Raw genomic sequence first — 16,727 nt, 5'->3', positions numbered from 1 at the left:
GAATTCTGGGTTGACCACTGCTACCATCACACAGGTCCCTGAGGAAGTAGAATATATTTATAAAGGACTGAAAGAAAAGAATGGTCATTTAAAAACCCTTTTTTCTCTCTCTTGTTCAAATTACATCATTTCTATTGATCTACCTTAAAGTTTATTGACTCTTTGCTTAATGTTATTCTGAATTATATAAATAATTCAATTAAATGGTCTCTTTCTAAAGATAAAAGGGAAAAGTTTGGGCTGACAATAGAGCAAATAAATATGTCTATGAACTCCATTTCTATCCAAGTTCATTGTTTTCATAATATTGGACAATTTTCATTTTCACATTGGAATAATTAGACATATGAAAGCTCAGATTAAAGTTTCTACACTTGGATATAAATTATATGTAGTTTTTTTTAAACAAGAGGAAATGGAGTGCTAAGGGGAAGGAGGCTTGTATAGACTTTTCTGTTTTATTTATTATTATGGCTGCAGTTCATAACTGGCAATGCTTTAGGGTAAAATATTATTGTCTTTTTACAGAGATTCTCAAAGATGCGAATCATCTGTTTGGGACTGCTCCTTTTCAGTCTGACCCTGGCAGCACCAGTAAGCATTTACAGATTCAGTTATGCATCATATAATCTCTTGCTCTCTTCTTCTATTTTTCTTTTAAGCGATGTCTTTTGAAATTAGTAGCACTTACCTTGTTCAGTTACAATAAAGTACCACACAAAGAGGACCCATCCAACCCTTGACACAAATGTCTGTCACCCAGACATTGAAGCCCTCAACGAACATGTGAGAAGAATTACAAGATGGCTACATGTTGCCTTTGGAGAAATGCCAGTGAAAATATTTTTGAGAAAACCAATAGCCAGCCACAGTGTTTCAATCAGCTAATGCTAGTGAGTAAATATATCCAAATTATAACCTGTCAAAAGAATTTCTCAATATTTTACCAAAAACGGAGAGAATTTGACTTGAATGCTCCATGACTAAGCAACCAGACTTTATAGCTACACGATAACATGAAGGGACCAGACCTTTCCTGTAGTTCTTGCAACACTGGGAGATCCTGCTGGTGATTTTGTCTTCATCAGCGAGGTTAAAGATGGGAAGAAGTCCCCCTCAGCTTAACCCAGATCAAGCTCCAATTTCCTTTTGTGTCTTCTCTTGCCTCCGATTCACCCAGATGAGTGCTCAGGATGTGACGAAGCCATCTTGTGAAAATGCTGAGTGCTACAGATATTTTCTGCAAAGGAGACACAGTGCTAATTAGATAGTGTCTGGAAAACATCCTAACTTCTCGGAGTAACCTTTTCAGTTGGAAAAGCGTGGAAGCGAGTGGTCATTCTGTTGTCAGAAGAACTTACACATAGGTCCTGAGCGAGTGGGCAACCAACTGGGAAATGCACTGACGGGCACGAGCTGTGCCAACTGGTGAGGAGAGCCGGAGCTGAGAAAGGCGTGTCCCCTTTCAGCACACATGCTCTAGCAGTCCTCTAGGGGACATACTGCTTAAAATAGACATCTGCCAGGCCCGATGCACACGACTGACTTTGCTCAGTCGGGGCCACAGAGGCACGGGCTTAGGCATAAGGAGGATGGCGTGGGTCCCGCTGACCCAGCTCATCCCACCAGCCGAGGACGAGCCTGTTTTGAGCACCACGTTCCGAAGAACAGCTGCAGTGGCATCTCCGACCATCTTCCAAGAAATGTGCTGTGTCAACACCAACCCAGTGACCACCGGCCAAGAGAGGATGCCTGGCTTCCCTGGTGGCGCAGTGGTTGAGAGTCCGCCTGCCGATGCAGGGGACACGGGTTCGTGCCCCGGTCCGGGAAGATCCCACATGCCGCGGAGCGGCTGGGCCCGTGAGCCATGGCCGCTGAGCCTGCGCATCCGGAGCCTGTGCTCCGCAACGGGAGAGGCCACAACAGTGAGAGGCCCGCGTACAGCAAAAAAAAAAAAAGAGAGAGGATGCCAGTCTTCTTCGACCGAGGGAAACAATGCCGTCTCCATTTCAGGGCCACGTTCAAGGGCAGGAGAGCTGCCAAGTGGGTGTGAAGGGTGGCGGGCGGGGAAGGAGGGGGGCAGATTTCAAATTAAAGAGGTTCGGCAAGGACACAGAGACAAACTTGGAATGACGAAGGGCTAACTGTAATGTTTTCTTTCAGATATGGATTCTATCTGAGTAATTATCTAAAGTACTTAATGACAGATTGGTGGTATCAGAAATTAGTATGTACTAAGCCACTTACATATGTTCTGGAATCATAATCAAAATTCAAACTCGAGGGGAGGAAAAGGTTTTCGTCAACCCTCTTTGGGTCCCTGGCTGGGTTTGAAAATTCAACTGAGAAAGGCAGATTAATAGGAGAAGAGCACACAAATTTTATTAAAGTTTTACATGTACACGAAAGCCCTTCACAAGAGAATGAGGACCCAAAGAAGTGACCAGAGCAGGAAGCTTTTATACCTTTTAGACAAAGAAACAATACATTTGTGAAGAATTGGCAAGATAAAGGGGCTAGGGGAAGTCCAAGTAGGACTGCGGAGTACTTCTCTTCCCTAACTAGGAAGATTAGGATTAGTTTAACAAGATTTGTTTGCAGATTCTTCTGTGCCATCTCTGGACTGATAAGAGTTTGTCTCTAGTAAAAGGAGAATTTATTTCCTGCCTTTAGGCAGAAAAGGGGAAGGTTTTTCCACATGTTCTACTTCTTAATTGCCTTCAGTTCAGAATAATTTTTATGTCAAAAAGACATATTTAAGGGTGACATTGTTGTTTCCTTAAAAAACAAAACTTTAAGTGCAAGAATATAAAAGATGATTGTTGGGCCATGCAATTCAATTAATATTCATTGATATGCAATTAGACTATAAAGACTTTGTTATGTTACCTTGTTGTAAGTTCATGATTTATTATCGTGAACTGTATTAAACATACCATCAAGTATGTTTTTAATACATGTTGTGTGTGTGTTCTGTAAGAAAATACCGAATACCCCAAACTGTCATTTCTCTCTTTTGCTTAATATCTACCCATCTCGTTTTTTATATTTTCTCTTTCCTATACCCCCATTTCCAGAACTATTTTAACTGTTTTGATATTTCTGAGGAGTTATGCAATGCTCTAAATTTATATGCACAAGATCACACAAGAACCGACATCAGCAGAGGGCAATAAAGGGTAGAATTATAAAATATGCAGTTAGGGGAGAAAAATTATTGTGGAATTGAAAACAAGTCATTTTCTAGGGCTTCCCTGGTGGCGCAGTGGTTGAGAGTCCGCCTGCCGATGCAGGGGACGCGGGTTCGTGCCCCGGTCCGGGAAGATCCCACGTGCCGTGGAGCGGCTGGGCACGTAAGCCATGGCCACTGAGCCTGCGCGTCCAGAGCCTGTGCTCCGCAACGGGAGAGGCCACAACAGTGAGAGGCCCGCGTACCGCAAAAAAAAAAAAAAAAAAGAAGTAATTTTCTTGGTTTTGATGTTAGGTAAAATTCTGGACTTTTAGTAGTGGAAGTAATGGAAAGTTTAATAGTTTATAGTGTCATTTGTATCTCACATTCTATAATACACAACCTTTCAAAATGTCATTTTCCCTTTTCCTGAAAGAAAAAACTGCCCAGGTAACTGGCAACAATGCAGCGCCATCCTCAGGTGGTTTCCTTCCCCTTAGGTGCAGGGCTATGGTTTCACTCTTGCTGGACCATCTTACCTTAACTGGAATAGCAATGACTGAACTTATACAATCAACGCACATGCAATCCACATCACTCAACTCTGATTTTGGTTCACTGATACTAAACACTCCCAGTGTGCCAGGGAAAGCTTTTTCAGTGGATACCAATGACATCCAAGCTTTTTCACCTGGAGTGCCACCCCTCCCAACTCAGCTGTTCTCCCACACTTGAACGTGGTTCCGCAGTGGAGCCGGCACTATCTCCCCCCGGGGGAGGAAGGTCGGCATCCTCCTTCAATACAGAAACAAATGTGATGTGTGTGCCCATCGTCTTTGAGTCAGAATGATTTTCCACATTGAATAATACGCCCCAGTGAGAGAATAAGAAAGGAAACATTCACTGTTTGAAGAAATGAAAGAAAGAAGTGTTTAGTGAAGTTTTATTTCTTGTTTCCTTTCAGACATTGCAACCACAGGCTGAGAAAATGAAGCAAGACTCTGTGGAAGAACAGAGGGTAAACAGAATTATTCTTCTCAAATACACACACCCCTTCCAACTCTGTAAAGAGAAAAGTCAATAAGAGGAAATTTTTAACTGTCAAAATATTCTTGTGTACCTAGAATGGAAATGGAAAAATTATACAGCATAATTTTGGCACTTTAATTCACACAATGTGTGATAGAAAAGAGAAAAGCCTTCTGAATGGGAATTCTTTCTCTTCAATGATTTCTTCCTTCAGAGGGATGAATAAAAGTTCTGGGATATTGTTATTAGCAAACAATATTTTCCCACACATGTACGTGAGAACAGAGAGATAAATGAGGGAGAAAACAAAGGGAAGTGAGTTAAGAAGTCTTCAAGGGGAAATTGCATGTACATGGAGTTAGTTTTCCAGATGCAACCAGAAAGTTAAATAAGTACCTTCAGCTTTTCGTGTCACCAAATTGCAACTTACTTCTGCCTACCATGGTTTCTTCTTGCAGTCTCAGAAAATTCTCTTCTAAAAACTAACAATCTTCCGCTCTCTATCTCAGCTGAAAACTGCAAAGGCAAAAACCACAAGCTTAGGAGCCTGAATGTTCATGCTGGGAGTTTTGCCAATTTGCCATCAGCATGAATACTGTAAAATCTGCCTTTCACCTCGTCCCTCTGCCGCCTCCTACCTGAAAATATGTCCAAGTGCTCCATTTCCATTGAAATTTGGTAATAAGATTGATACACCCTGGGGGAGAGAACTGTTTGACAGTCGTCCTCAGGGAAAACAGACTTAGAGATAGAAAAGAAAGGAACAAGCTGCTCTCTTCAGGAGCTCGCTGACACACGCCGTCCTGCGGTTATCAGATGTACCACCACTTGTTAGATGCAGAAATAGACTTGACCCAAGTTAAAAATACCTTGTACTATCAAAAAGAGAGCCAGAAAACTTCTTCGTAAGAGATAAACCCACCTTAATATAATGTTGTGTTTTGTAGATAACATACAAGGGCCACCACGAGAAACATGGGTATTATCTTTTTAAGTTTGTTTATACCTCGTCTGGGAGGAAAAATCAAACTGATGTGAAGGTAAGCAGAATCCTAGTGATTTTATCATGATCCAAACTCTGGACAAACATTAGGCGAAACTGTAGGGAAGACAAAGTTGACTTTTGCCTTCTCTGGGGTTTCTGTCTACGGCTGGTGCCTTTATATTCTTCCCACGGTCCCAGGCTCCTGGAGCATCTCTGCTATGGAACTCTGTGTCCCAGTGTCTTCCTGACACAGATGGGCTACCGCATGCCCTGGCCCAAACCCTGCCCTGCTTCAGGACCTGCCACAGCAGATGTGGTGCTGGTGGATACTGGACACCCATTGAGTTTTTCATGTTATTGCTTCTGAATAAAGTTTGATCCTTTGTAAGGAGGTTTTCTGGACGTATTCTACCATATGCTCTAATGGGGCAGGGGGGAACGGATTAGAAAGAAATCATTTTGGCCTAAAAAGTGGCACATTTTAGTGTCCCTTAAATTCATTCCACAGATGATGCCATCTGTGTCAGAATGCTTGGAAGAGAAAGAATAAGGGCATTGTCACTGGAATAAAACAATAATTCTTTTCACTCAGTCCTTTCTTGCAGACTCACTGGCCACAGAGCTAGAAACAGTTTAAAATGCCATCAGCAAAAGGACTATTTACTTTCTTCAAATCTGGCCTCATTCCCCATGAAAGTAGTAGCTTCCCTTCAGAATGTTATTCTGTTCTGCTCAATATTCTTTATACGCATCTCGAAGACTTAGCACCTCTAAAGCTAGCTGCCTTTTAAACTTATTGGTTGTAACAAATCCATGCTGAGAGCTTCCTATTGTGCAAGATATTATGAGAGATAAAATGATTGAGAAAACTTAACTCTTTCTCTACAGGATTTTGGAGCTAGAAAAGAAACAAAAGGTGCTTACAAAAATTATTATAACCCGAGACAGAACGTGCAAAGTGCTCTGTGAGTGGTACCCGAAAAATCATGCTTCAGGGCTTGGAGTAGAAAAGATTAGTTCCTAGTGTGGTGCTCAGGGAAAGCTACGTAATGGAAATAAGCGAACGGGATCTTGGAGGATGAGTAGGGTTTGAGCAAACATTTGTGTGGGAGGGACTGTTCTCCATGAAAAGAATAATATGAGGTAAGGCATGGAGACAGAAAAGCAGATCAGCTAACTGACTGTACGACCATCATACAGGAAACGGTGCCACAGGAAGTCATTTAACATAAGCAGTGCAAAAATGATCGATCATCACAATTTAAAAGTTGTTTCATGTTTTACTTATAAAAACTCTTCAGTCTTTAAAGAAAGGTACACCATTAGTGTACACGTTACTGTTTTAAAAGCAGTAAAAACACCAAATATAAAACAAAACTTCCCACTTCAGAACAGGGAGGGGAAAAAATTAAGAAGGAATTATTATAATGCACCTGTTTAACTCAAAAGTGTATATTAGCAGTGAGCAAATGAACTTACTTGCAAAGGAAAATACAAATGTCTGTGTAAAAATTTCCCAGATGGAATGCCTTAAAATAGGTTAAATGTTTAAAATACTTTTTATTCAGAAATAATTCACTCTAACGTTTTTTTCTATTATACTTTTCCTCATGAGAAAACCTTATCTATTTTCAGAATATACCTGCCAATATAAAAGATTAGTGAATAATGATAACTCCTCCCAAATAAGTCATTTCAAATTATATCTTAAAAATACTACACTTTGGGGCTTCCCTGGTGGCGCAGTGGTTGAGAGTCTGCCTGCCGATACAGGGGACACAGGTTCATACCCCGGTCCGGGAGGATCCCACATGCCGCGGAGCGGCTGGGCCCGTGAGCCATGGCCGCTGAGCCTGCGCGTCCGGAGCCTGTGCTCCGCGACGGGAGAGGCCACAACAGTGAGAGGCCCGCGTACCGCAAAAAAAAAAAAAAAAAAATACTACACTTTGGAACTTTTGTATACTGCATGTGAGCCAGCTTTGTAAGAACAGAGGGTACTTCTGTAAACCATTTTTATCTTGAGGTTCAAGTGTGAGCTGAGTCAACAATTCCCCACAGCTTCCAACATTAATAAGATTTATGTATAAAAGCAGGCAGTCTTCCAAGTAGAACAGTACTCCTATTTGAGGATGGATCTGAACATAGTGACCTAATAAGAGCCTCTGCACATGTCAACCTGGAGAAGAGAAAGCACCCAGTGAATATGGAGAAAACCTGGACTTTCCTGGAAGGGTTTTATGTGAAAGAGGAAATAACCTTAAGAACTGCTGCATCAGGAAAAAAAGGGATACTAGTTACTAGCTGCAGGTTTAAAAAAACTTGAAAAAATTAGAATATCCATAAATGAAAAGATCTGACATGAAAAGTAACAAGCAATTAGCTCATAAAATGTTCAAGGATGTTCAAGCTGACCACAGGTCATAGAAACTGGAAAGGACGTGGGCTGGGAGGCTGTGACACCCAATTCAGTCTCTAACTGGATGTTGCTTTTTGAGCTTAGGTTCTATATCCCATCGACGTCAACACGTCTAATATTAAAGCTATCTTTTTCTCTTGTCTTCACTTTTTCATGTCAACGTTCTAGGTATTAACCCTTCTTCTATTTGGGCACCAGTAGGTGGTTTTTCTTTGTGACATTTTTCTTTGGCATAGTCCTAATCCAAGCGATTACATCTCATTCCTGGACACTGCAGCATCCTCCTGACTGTCCTTTCTTACCACAATTCCTCCTAAACCTCTGATTTTTATTTTGTTAATCTCTTGATCATGCACTTTCACTAGCTCTTCATCCCTTGCAAAATAAAACCAAATTCTTATGCCTGCAGTCCCAGGTTCTACAAAGCTCTGACCCTCTGTCTGTGCAGACCCTGACTGAATACAAGGTCTCTGTCACAGCACCTCACGCCCACCCTCCACACCCCTGCAGGACTGCTGCCTCTGCCATTCAATAAATCATCAGGTATTGCTCAGAACATGTAGCGCCCAGCCCAACTTCTTACGTGTCCCAGTTCCTCAAGAAATATCTCTTATTTTGATCTCATGTTACCCGCCAGTTCAGAGGTCTATGTAGCGGTGTTGTAAATTTCAGCTCACCCTACAGGTCTGTGGTGGAGAGAAAGTATGGTATTTATTCTGTCTATAATTGTTCTGTTGCTCAAGAGCTCCTACCCGTGGGCTAATGAAAGGGTAGGGAGTGTGCAGAAATTAATTTAAATTCAACCTGTTTAAACTTAAGGTTATCTACTCATGGAAATACTTCTTTAAGGAAGCCCTTCAGTCCCTTTTGGATAAAAATGCTCAGATGCTCCTTCTTCCCCTAAGACGGCATGCAAGCACGTGAGGGAGTTGGGGGTGGCCTACACCGTCCAGCATATACCATATACCATATGCACACACACGGCTCAAGCCACAGTGGAGAGGAAGACGTGGGCTCCTCGGACATGGACGGGACAATGTTGCTCGACCCCTTGCGTACTGCTTGCCCTGCTGGTGCCCTAAGATGAAGCCACTGGCTACAGTAGCTTAGGACCAAACAGTACAGCCTTGGGGCAGCGCTGATTCAGGCTCTCCTGGCTCTCACGGACAATGTAGACCCCTCTTTGTTCGCGTATGACTCACATTTGTTCCTAGTATATATGCTCCATCGACTTTGCTCCTTCTAGAGCCACTTCACTCCCTCTGGAAAGCTCCTAACCATTCTCAGATGCTTCCATATCTAGCCTGTGCCACAGAGAAACAGTGAGTGCTGTGGGCAAAAGCAATCTCAGCCCCTCCTTCTTCTTGACCACATTGTTCAAGCTTCTTGCACCTTGGCTGTACCTCGAGTTGGTAAGGTGCAGCCTATGAAGCAGCATTTTACAGACCTTCCCCCACAAAAAAAAGGACAAATTGAGATACAGGCATAAACACTCTACCCTTCTTCTCCACTTTCTCTTTTTCATCCCATTATTGTCTCAGGGACTTTTCTCATCCGGACCTCATTACTTAAACTTAGGATCCAGAAGAGTGGTTCTCCAAAGGTGGTCGCAGACCAGCAGCACCAGCATTAGCTGGGAACTTGTCATACATGCAGATTCCAGAGCCCCACCCCAAGCCCACTGAATCAGAAACTCTGGCCATTGGGTCCAACAGTCTTCATTTTAGTAAGCCTTCAGAATAGTTACGAGAAATGCTAAATTTGAGAACTACTGACCCAGACTATCAAATCTGGTTTATTACATGACAAAAGAGGGAAAAAAATAAAATTAATGAATCCTTTTTCAGACAACAGCTAGGGTGGCCAACACCTGCTGCAAAATATTTTCTTTGGATGTCAGAACCTAGATTCTTCTATTTGTATATTTTCTGTTGAGAAAAAAGAGAAGAGGAAAAGATTTATACCTTTGAAGACCAGGGTGAAAGCAAAGAGAGAGAATGGGAGTGGGGGGGAGGGAGAGAGAGAGAGAGAGAATGAGAGCAAGAAAAATCATGTTTGAAAGACGAACTTCATTTCACTTGCAATGTGTCACTAGTCACGAGATGAGGACCACACTGTCCTCTTTAAAATCAGGTCCTCCTTTAAAATCAGGCCCTAATCTATATTTCCAAACTTATTTCTCTTATTTGGATTCTCTTCTGTATTATTCTCTTAGGATTTCTCTACTCCAGCCTTATAATGTTATTCATATTATCTTTCAAATGTTTCCTGTTTCCAAATATGTGAATATACCACTTACTCTTAAGATGTTCTCACCATTTTCCTTACATGTATTTGAATCTTACCCACTCTTCAAGCCTTTCTCATCCTTCTTTTTCCGTGAAACCTGCTTTGGCCGTTCCAGAATTATCTCTACCAACAAATCTCTATTGAGTTAAAAGACTCTTTTTATTAAGTATCTGGCAGGGTTTTAAAATTTATTATTATTGCCTAAGAATTATTAAATTTTAAAAGTTTAACATAAAATAACCACTTTATGTTGAAAATTACACTTTAGCAGGAAGAAAAGAACAAAGACAATATTGCTCTTCCCCATTCTGGCCAGAGAAGACATCAAGAGCCAGTGCCTCAAGAAAACATTGTCCAAGAAAAAGAGAAAGACGTGTCCCTCCCTGGAACCAATGAAAATAACAAAAGCACTAAATCTCAAAATCTTCTGGAAGATAGACAGACAATGAATAAAGACTACAGGATTAGTAACAAAGAAAATGCCCACAATGACCTGAAGACGTCCATTTATCCTGAATCGACTGGGAGTCGTGGGACTGAGGATGGAGACAATGCCCTTAGCAAGCTACATGACCAAGAAGAATACGGCAAAGCTCTCATCAGAAATAACATGCACCACATAATGGAGCCAGGGGCTGTGACTGAACTCTTGAGGGAAGAAAACAAAGAGAACAAAGCCCGGAATGTTTTAAGCAAAGTTCCAGCAGGTGCCAATTATGCTAAAGCCCCCTCAAGAATTAAGAAGAATCATCAAAGAGATTCCCAAGCCCAGAATATTCCAGTAAAAAGCAAAAGTACCCACCGTATCCAACACAACATGGACTGTCTAAAACAGCTCCCCAAAGCCAAACAGGTCTCCAGTGATTTTGAAGGCAGTGGTTATCCAGATCTCCAAGGGCAGGAAGACAGTAGCTCTCCTTTCAGTGGAGATGGTCCACCTTTTAAGGACATTTCTGGTAAAGGAGATGCTATTCGTCCTGACCGAGAAGGTACAGATATTCAAACAGAGTTTTCCAGCCCAAGTGAAGCTGAGACCATTAATCCTGATGTGAGAGGACCAGGTTATAATGAGATCCCAGAGAAAGAAGGGAATGGTGGAAATACCATTGGAACCAGGGATGAAACAGCCCAAAAGGCAAATGCTGCTGATGTAAGCCTGGTGGAGGGCAACAACATCATAGGTAGCACCGATTTTAAGAAACTTTCTGGAGAAGAAGGAAGCAGAGTGGATGGCGGCAGCCAAAATGCTCGTCAAGGGGAAATAGAGTTTCATTACCCTCACGCACCCACAGAAGACAAAAGAGAAGATGGCGGTAGTGATGGAGCTGAAAGTACTAATGAAATTCCGAAAAATGGCAAAGGTAGTAGTAGAAAAGATACAGAACATTCTAAAAGGAATCAAATGACCTCAAATGAAAAACAAAGATTTCCGAGTAAGGGCAAAGGTCAGGGCCAGTTCATTCCTTCTCGTGGTCTTGATAATGAAATTAAAAATGAAATAGGTTCCCATAATGGCCCCAATAATGAAGGGACCGTAATAACACACAGCAGGAAAAATTATTCTGTGCCCCACAGACGAAATAATTCTATGCAGAACAAGGGTGTGTCACAAAGCAAAGGTTCCTGGGGTTACAGAAAGCCCCATTCCAAGAGGAGGTTTCGACCCCCTAAAAAGCATGACAGTAGTGAATCATCAGACAGTGGCAGCTCCAGTGACAGCGATGGTGACTAGAAATTCCCAGCAGGATAAAGATTTGATACTTGGTCAACTGTGACTTAACAGTATAAAGGGGAGCCACCTGACAGCAGACCAGACGGACAGAGCCAGGAATTGAATAAGCCAAGAGACCTGGCCTCCCGGGGAGAACTGTTGCTATTTTGACGGTCACAGTATGAAATCCTATTCAAAGTTATGATGCTTTTTTAAGGAAAAAGAATTCATTAAGGATTCATGGAATAGGTAATATTTGAATAGATATCATTTAAAAATAGGTTGTGTCACAAAACCCTTCCTTTGTTGTTTGCGCTGTAGACATGAAAAACAATCTCTCTCATATGATAATCTGTAATTAAATGATCTATAAGGAAGTCTGCTGTCTGTGGTGCTTCATTTCAGACACAACAAGATTAGTTCTGCCTCTGGCAAAGGCAGTGCTATGAAATTAATCCACTGGGTAAAGCTTGAGAGCCTCCCTACATCCCACTCTGCTCCAGCCAGTAGTTCCTTTTGCTTCTGCTCTAATAAAGATATCCTGCGTCATGTCCTTCTATGCTCTTTCCTCTGTTGCACGTTTATAACTTCTAGTAAAGCAAGTCTTTATTTCCTGAAGCAACTCTCCAGGTTATCACTTTTCTCAGTTCTACCTCCTTCTAGACAAAGAGGTGAATGGGGTGGAGGGAGGGCAACAGGGAGAATTTGAGAAGGAGAAGCACAAGTGCAAAACCAGGACAAAAACTTGCTTTGGCAGATATTACTCATCGGCTGATTCCAAATCATCTCAGCCCTATTTCTTTTTTCTGGCTTTTAGCGTAGATGCTTTTCCAGCTAATAGCCTTGTGATACCATTCTGGAAATTAACCCTAAGTCTCCTGGTCAGAGAGAGGAGTGGAGTTCTGGAAGGCTTTTTGTCTTCTTGGTAAGAGAGTGTATACGGTTAATACCACCTGTCCTTTTTTTCTTACCCTATTCTTCTTTGCTTAACATCAACATGATGCCTGGAGGTGCAGCAGCCATTCTGTGACCATGAAGGAAGGGCGTGAGATAATAGGGAAAAATATATATATATATATATGTGTGTGTGTGTGTGTATACACACACACACACACACACACACATGTATCTGTTCCCAGTTCCTGGCACAGAACTCCTAAAACCCTTGTAATTTCTTAAGTGATAAGAGCACTAGGACCATCTTTTGTTCTAATATTTGGTCGTTGACCCCAGTTCCTGACACAGAGTTCCTAAATCCCTTTGGATCTCCTGGGTGTTAGCAGTGTCTTTTGTTCTAATGAGGTGCCTCTGAGTGGGCACCAGAAAGACCCAGCCACGATTAGAAGCTTGAAATTTTCAACCCTACCCCCTATTCTGCAGAGAGGGGAGAGGGGCTGGAAATGAAGTTTATAGTTGATTATGCCTATGCCATGAAACCTCCATAAAAATCCCCAAAATGTGGAGTTCAGAGAGGGCCCAGGTTGTGTGAACACATCATAGGAGAACAGCTCACCCAGGGGGGCATGAAAGCTCGGCATCCCTTCCCACAGAACTTGCCTTACACGTCTCTTCCATCTGGGTGTTCATCTGTATCTTTTATCATATCACTTTACAATAAACTGGTAAACAGTAATAAACTGTTTTCCTCACTTATGTGAGCCACTCTAGCAAAGTAATGGAACCCAAGGAGGGCGTATTGGGAACCTCCAATCAACAGGCAATAGGTTGGAAGCACAAGTGACAACGTGGACTTGCCATTGGCATCTGAAGTGGGGGACGGAGACAGTCTTGTAGGACTGAGCCCCTAATCTGTGGGATCAGACACTATCTCTGTGTAGTGTCAGAACTGAGTTAAATTTGGGGACACCCAGCTAGGGTCACAGACATACTTGGTGTGGGGAAAAAGACCCCACACATCTGGTGTCAGAAGTGTGAATGTGATAGCAGTGTGAGAGTAAACGAGATAGGAGGAGTGTAGGTTTTCTAACACAAAAGGACAGAAGAATCACAGAGATGTCTCTCAACCAGCCCCATCCGCTTCTTTCCTTCAACAGTTCTCGATTTGTTAAGCAACTGCTCCTTTGGTGGTTACTGATAGCTGAGTTGAATTCCTAATGAATACACCTCTCCATTTTTGACATTCTTCTCAAGGAGAAGGGCTAAGAGAAGAAGAAAGAGAGAGAGATAGGGAATACAGTAATCAAGGTGCATATTATTTCTCTTGTCTCTTTGAGACGAAAGTTGCCAAATAGAAATCATGACTGACACTTTCTGTACAGCACCTTAATTATCGAGTTGAATAATCTATATAACACAAATGAATACAAGTCAGTGTCAATACCACATTATGGTGCTTTCAAAAAATCTAAACTCCCACATTGGGTAGATGGAAGGTACACTTTTTTTTTTTTTTTACTAAATAAAAGCTGTAGTATAAGCTACGGAATAAATCAGTTACACTCAAATAACAATGGCTAACATGTGCCATGCTCTGTTAAATCCTCTAATCTGCACAGCCACCCTATTACACAAGTAGTATTATTATCCCCATTTACAGATGAGAAAACTGAGGCATAGAACTGTTAGAAAATGATCCAACTAGTAAGCTAGGATTTGTATCCAGGCAGTCAAGCTCCAGTGTCTCTGCTCTTAAACACTCACTGTACTACCATATGTTTGTCACACAGACAGACATAATACATAATATACATTATATATATGAATGTATGTATATATAGACATACACATGGAGAGTGTATGTATATATTTATGCACATATATGAATATGTAAGCATATATATGTATGTGTGTGTGTGTATATATATATATATATATATATACACACATACACATATATCTCTAAAGAGAGAGAACCTGAAAGAAATGCTTCTTAGAACCTGCACACAAGGAATACTTTTCCCCCCTCAGTTCTTCTCCATCTCCTGGGTATAACAGAAACCAGTATCAATAGCAAGACTTAACATATCACCTAATAAATTAGTCACAATCAGAATTCCCAAATAAACTATTCCTAGTACAGGTACTTTGCTTTCTTAAAAGACAGTTTTGGTGCACACACTCACACACACACATACAACTGAAGGCAACTAATGAAGTGAAGAAAACTATATTAGCATTTAAATCACAGATAAATGAATTGAAATCAACCTGCTAGTTATATCTAGATTGTATCAGACCTTTACATGTGAAAGGTCTGATCACATGAAAAATACTTGCTGTTGTAAAGACAAAAAAATGAGCTGATAGAGAAAAACTAATGTTTTCTTTGGGTGATTATAGGTGGGACCTTCCGAAGATTGTCTGTCCTAGTCTGCTACCTAGTGTGGAAACTGTACATTTCAATTCTCTGGTCAGGTTTTGTTTCCTCCTTCCAAGCCTCAGTGTTCATGCATATTTATTCAAAACACTGACAACGTTTGATTTTCTTCATCCATTTAAGGGAAACTCTAAATGTTTCAATATCCACGATACATTGCTAAGGGATGATGGAGGGGTGAGTCCCAAACAGAAGGACCAGAGATCCGGGAGCACAGCCTGCAGTCAGATAGTGGGTCTGTGCTTCATCCAAACCCAGGTTTCAGCCATCAAGCTGCACTAGCTTCACTTTTATTTATTTTTTTTATTTTTAAGTAAACACAGATTTCCAAACAAGGGCAGGAAATTTCTGCCTCACTAAGCTGCCTTGCATGCAGTTACTGAAGTGGGCACTGTCTGCCACCTTGTGCCCAAAAAGAAAAGATCACACCAGGCTATGGAATTTATTTCCGCATCTGCTACTCTCTCCAACCTCACTGTTTTAGATTTCTCAGCTTGTAAATATCTACCTTGATTTTGTAGCCCTAATTAAACTGTTCTTGGCAACTCCAGCCAGTCAAGATACCTGATCCTGTTTGATATAACATTCAGGTCAGTTGAAGAGCATTTACTGAAGGACCACATTTTACAAAACTACATGGGGGTCAGAAGAAAAGAGATGCTCTTGGCTCTTATTAAGACTGTAATTTAGTCAAGAAGAAAGGGATAGAAAAGATACAAGGCAGATTGTGGTAAGTTCAATAATAGAAACATAAAGTGATTATAGGGGTTCTGAGGAAAGAGATGAACTCTAGCTGAAGGAAAGAGCAAAGATTAGTAAAATCCATTTTCCTGGAGGTATTACGCATGCAGAAGGGCTGCTGACAGTGAGCTCTAACGGGCAAACGAGGGCTTGATAGTCAATGACTTTAAATTATACTACATATATTTTAGAGCTTAAGAAAGACTGGGTAGGGGGAGTTGGAAGGCAGAAGACTGGATGTAGGGACAACTTAAGGGCAACTGCTATAATCCATAAGAAACAACCTTGTCTCCTCACTCAGTCTTTTTTTATATATATAAATTTATTTATTTACTTTTATTTATTTATTTTTGGCTGCATTGGGTCTTCGTTGATGCACGTGAGCTTTCTCTAGTTGCAGCAAGCAGGGGCTACTCTTTGTTACAGTGAGCGGGCTTCTCATCACACTGGCCTCTCTTGTTGCAGAGCATGGGCTCTAGGCACATGGGCTTCAGTAGCTGTGGCACACGGGCTCAGTAGTTGTGGATGTCTGGCTCTAGAGCGCAGGCTCAGTAGTTGTGGCATACGGGCTTAGTTGCTCCACAGCACGTGGGATCTTCCTGGACCAGGGCTCGAACACATGTCCCCTGAATTGGCAGGCAGATTCTTAACCACTACGCCACCAGGGAAGTCCCTCTCACTCAGTCTTATTAGGACCCATTTTCAACCAAGTAGACACTCAAGATGCATTAGTTTTTAAGACACTATGAAGCCTGCGTTTCAAAAACAACTTCAGGGGGAGCTTCAAGATGGCGGAGGAGTGAGACGTGGACATCACCTTCCTCCCCTGAAATACATCTACATGTGGAACAAGCCCTACAGAACACCTACTGAACGCTGGCAGAAGACCTCAGACCTCCCAAAAGGCAAGAAACTCCCCACGTAACTGGGTAGGGAAAAGAAAAAAGAAAAAACAGAAACAAAAGAATAGGGACGGGACCTGCACCTCTGGGAGGGAGCCGTGAAGGAGGAAAGGTTTCCACACACCACGAGCCCCTTCGCGGGCGGAGA

At 41.7% G+C, this 16,727-nt stretch overlaps 1 protein-coding gene and 1 long non-coding RNA gene across 11 annotated transcripts in view; one reads left to right on the top strand and one right to left on the bottom strand.

Annotated features, from left to right (window-relative positions):
* LOC141278828 (uncharacterized) overlaps positions 1-16,727 on the bottom strand; it is a 276,124-nt gene that overhangs the window by 129,953 nt on the left and 129,444 nt on the right. For all 8 annotated transcript variants that reach the window (XR_012332195.1, XR_012332196.1, XR_012332197.1 and 5 more), the window contains exon 3: positions 1,032-1,240. This is a non-coding gene — a long non-coding RNA (uncharacterized lncRNA). The remainder of the gene's footprint in view (positions 1-1,031; positions 1,241-16,727) is intronic.
* Positions 541-11,620, top strand: MEPE (matrix extracellular phosphoglycoprotein). Of its 3 annotated transcripts, none has more exons than XM_004327306.2 (4): positions 541-594; positions 4,134-4,187; positions 5,146-5,238; positions 10,160-11,620. In XM_004327306.2, the coding sequence occupies exons 1-4, from the start codon at positions 541-543 to the stop codon at positions 11,618-11,620; spliced, it is 1,662 nt and encodes a 553-aa protein (XP_004327354.2). The 3 variants fall into 3 exon arrangements, with proteins under 3 accessions (XP_004327354.2, XP_019782316.1, XP_019782317.1); XM_019926757.1 differs by having other exon boundaries at positions 10,157-11,620; XM_019926758.1 differs by lacking the exon at positions 5,146-5,238 and having other exon boundaries at positions 10,157-11,620.

The sequence above is a fragment of the Tursiops truncatus genome, chromosome 5, assembly GCF_011762595.2.
Source record: "Tursiops truncatus isolate mTurTru1 chromosome 5, mTurTru1.mat.Y, whole genome shotgun sequence".
Classification (NCBI taxonomy): domain Eukaryota; kingdom Metazoa; phylum Chordata; class Mammalia; order Artiodactyla; family Delphinidae; genus Tursiops; species Tursiops truncatus.
Note: the sequence above shows the minus strand (reverse complement) of the source record. Positions and strands in the feature narration are given on the sequence as shown.